General features: G+C 29.3%; 1 protein-coding gene across 1 annotated transcript; it reads left to right on the top strand.

The window, feature by feature from the left end:
• Window positions 1–63: 63 nt before the first annotated feature.
• On the top strand, window positions 64–966 carry LOC108773170 (uncharacterized; the record flags this gene model as incomplete). The annotated part of the gene is made up of 3 exons (XM_018538932.1): window positions 64–172; window positions 260–361; window positions 761–966. Coding segments are annotated over 3 exons (417 nt in total), but the record flags the coding sequence as incomplete, so codon positions are not given.
• Window positions 967–1,078: the final 112 nt, after the last annotated feature.

Raw genomic sequence — 1,078 nt, 5'->3', positions numbered from 1 at the left:
CGATCTCTTATTGTACAAGGGTGTTTGAGTGATATGTAAACATTAACTCATTTAATTTCACAGGCCCATTTTTCTCCCGATATGTGGGAAACATACCCAGATGGAAAACAAAGATGTTTGAAAGCAAATGCTGTGCCTACGATTTTCAAACATATGGCTCTGGCTGCAACCGGTATATACAATAAAATAAAATATATCTAAAATCTTTAAATTCGTGTACCAAGATATTGCAATAAATGTTAACATTTGTAATAAATAGGTGCATCCGAAACTTTCCTGGGAGCTGAAGGTGCATCGCAATCGGGTCATGAAGTAAATTTTAAGATGAATGAAGCCAGCAATAACATATATGATGCAACAGGTATGTGTAATGAAACTAATTATGATGATTGCAAAAATGATGATTTACAAATGATAAAATAATAGAATAGGATGTAATAATGTGATTATGTGTTAACATTCATAAGTACTAATAAGAAGTAGATTGTAAACAGAAGTTATTTATAAATGCTATCATATTTTTAAGTTTACTACTTTATCGCATGTCAGAAAAACCTTTTTAGAAACACTTTATATTTTGAATAAATATCAACAGCTTTTTTCAGTATTAAAATCAAATACTAAGTATTATATTTAGTAATATTGTATCAGTGCAATAATTGCAAATCTTTATGAAGGATAATAGCTCTTAAAACTTGTTATCATGTGCACAAAATGTGTATTGATATATTCTAATAAATTATCATGTTTATTATTACAGAAGCAATTCAAGAACCTGTGATAAATTCGGATAATGAAAATACATTAAGTAGGACTAACAATAAGACATATTTAACGTTTGATCGCTGCAACTGCAATACATCACAGAATTTGGAGAAACTGCTAAAAAGAAGTGAACAGTTGAGGGTTAAAATGAGAAAAAAGTTGGTAACTATGAAGAAGGAACTGAAGGATTTGAAAAATGAAGTGCGTTTTAATAAGACTCTGTCAAAGATTTTTGATAAAAATCAGATAAAATTGCTTCTTAATGACTATAAGAGAATGCCTCATTGGTCTAACGAAACTCTAGTAAAAGCTT

Source organism: Cyphomyrmex costatus, unplaced genomic scaffold (assembly GCF_001594065.2).
Source record: "Cyphomyrmex costatus isolate MS0001 unplaced genomic scaffold, Ccosl1.0 C2271409, whole genome shotgun sequence".
Taxonomy (NCBI): domain Eukaryota; kingdom Metazoa; phylum Arthropoda; class Insecta; order Hymenoptera; family Formicidae; genus Cyphomyrmex; species Cyphomyrmex costatus.
This window is presented reverse-complemented; position numbering and strand designations above follow the sequence as displayed.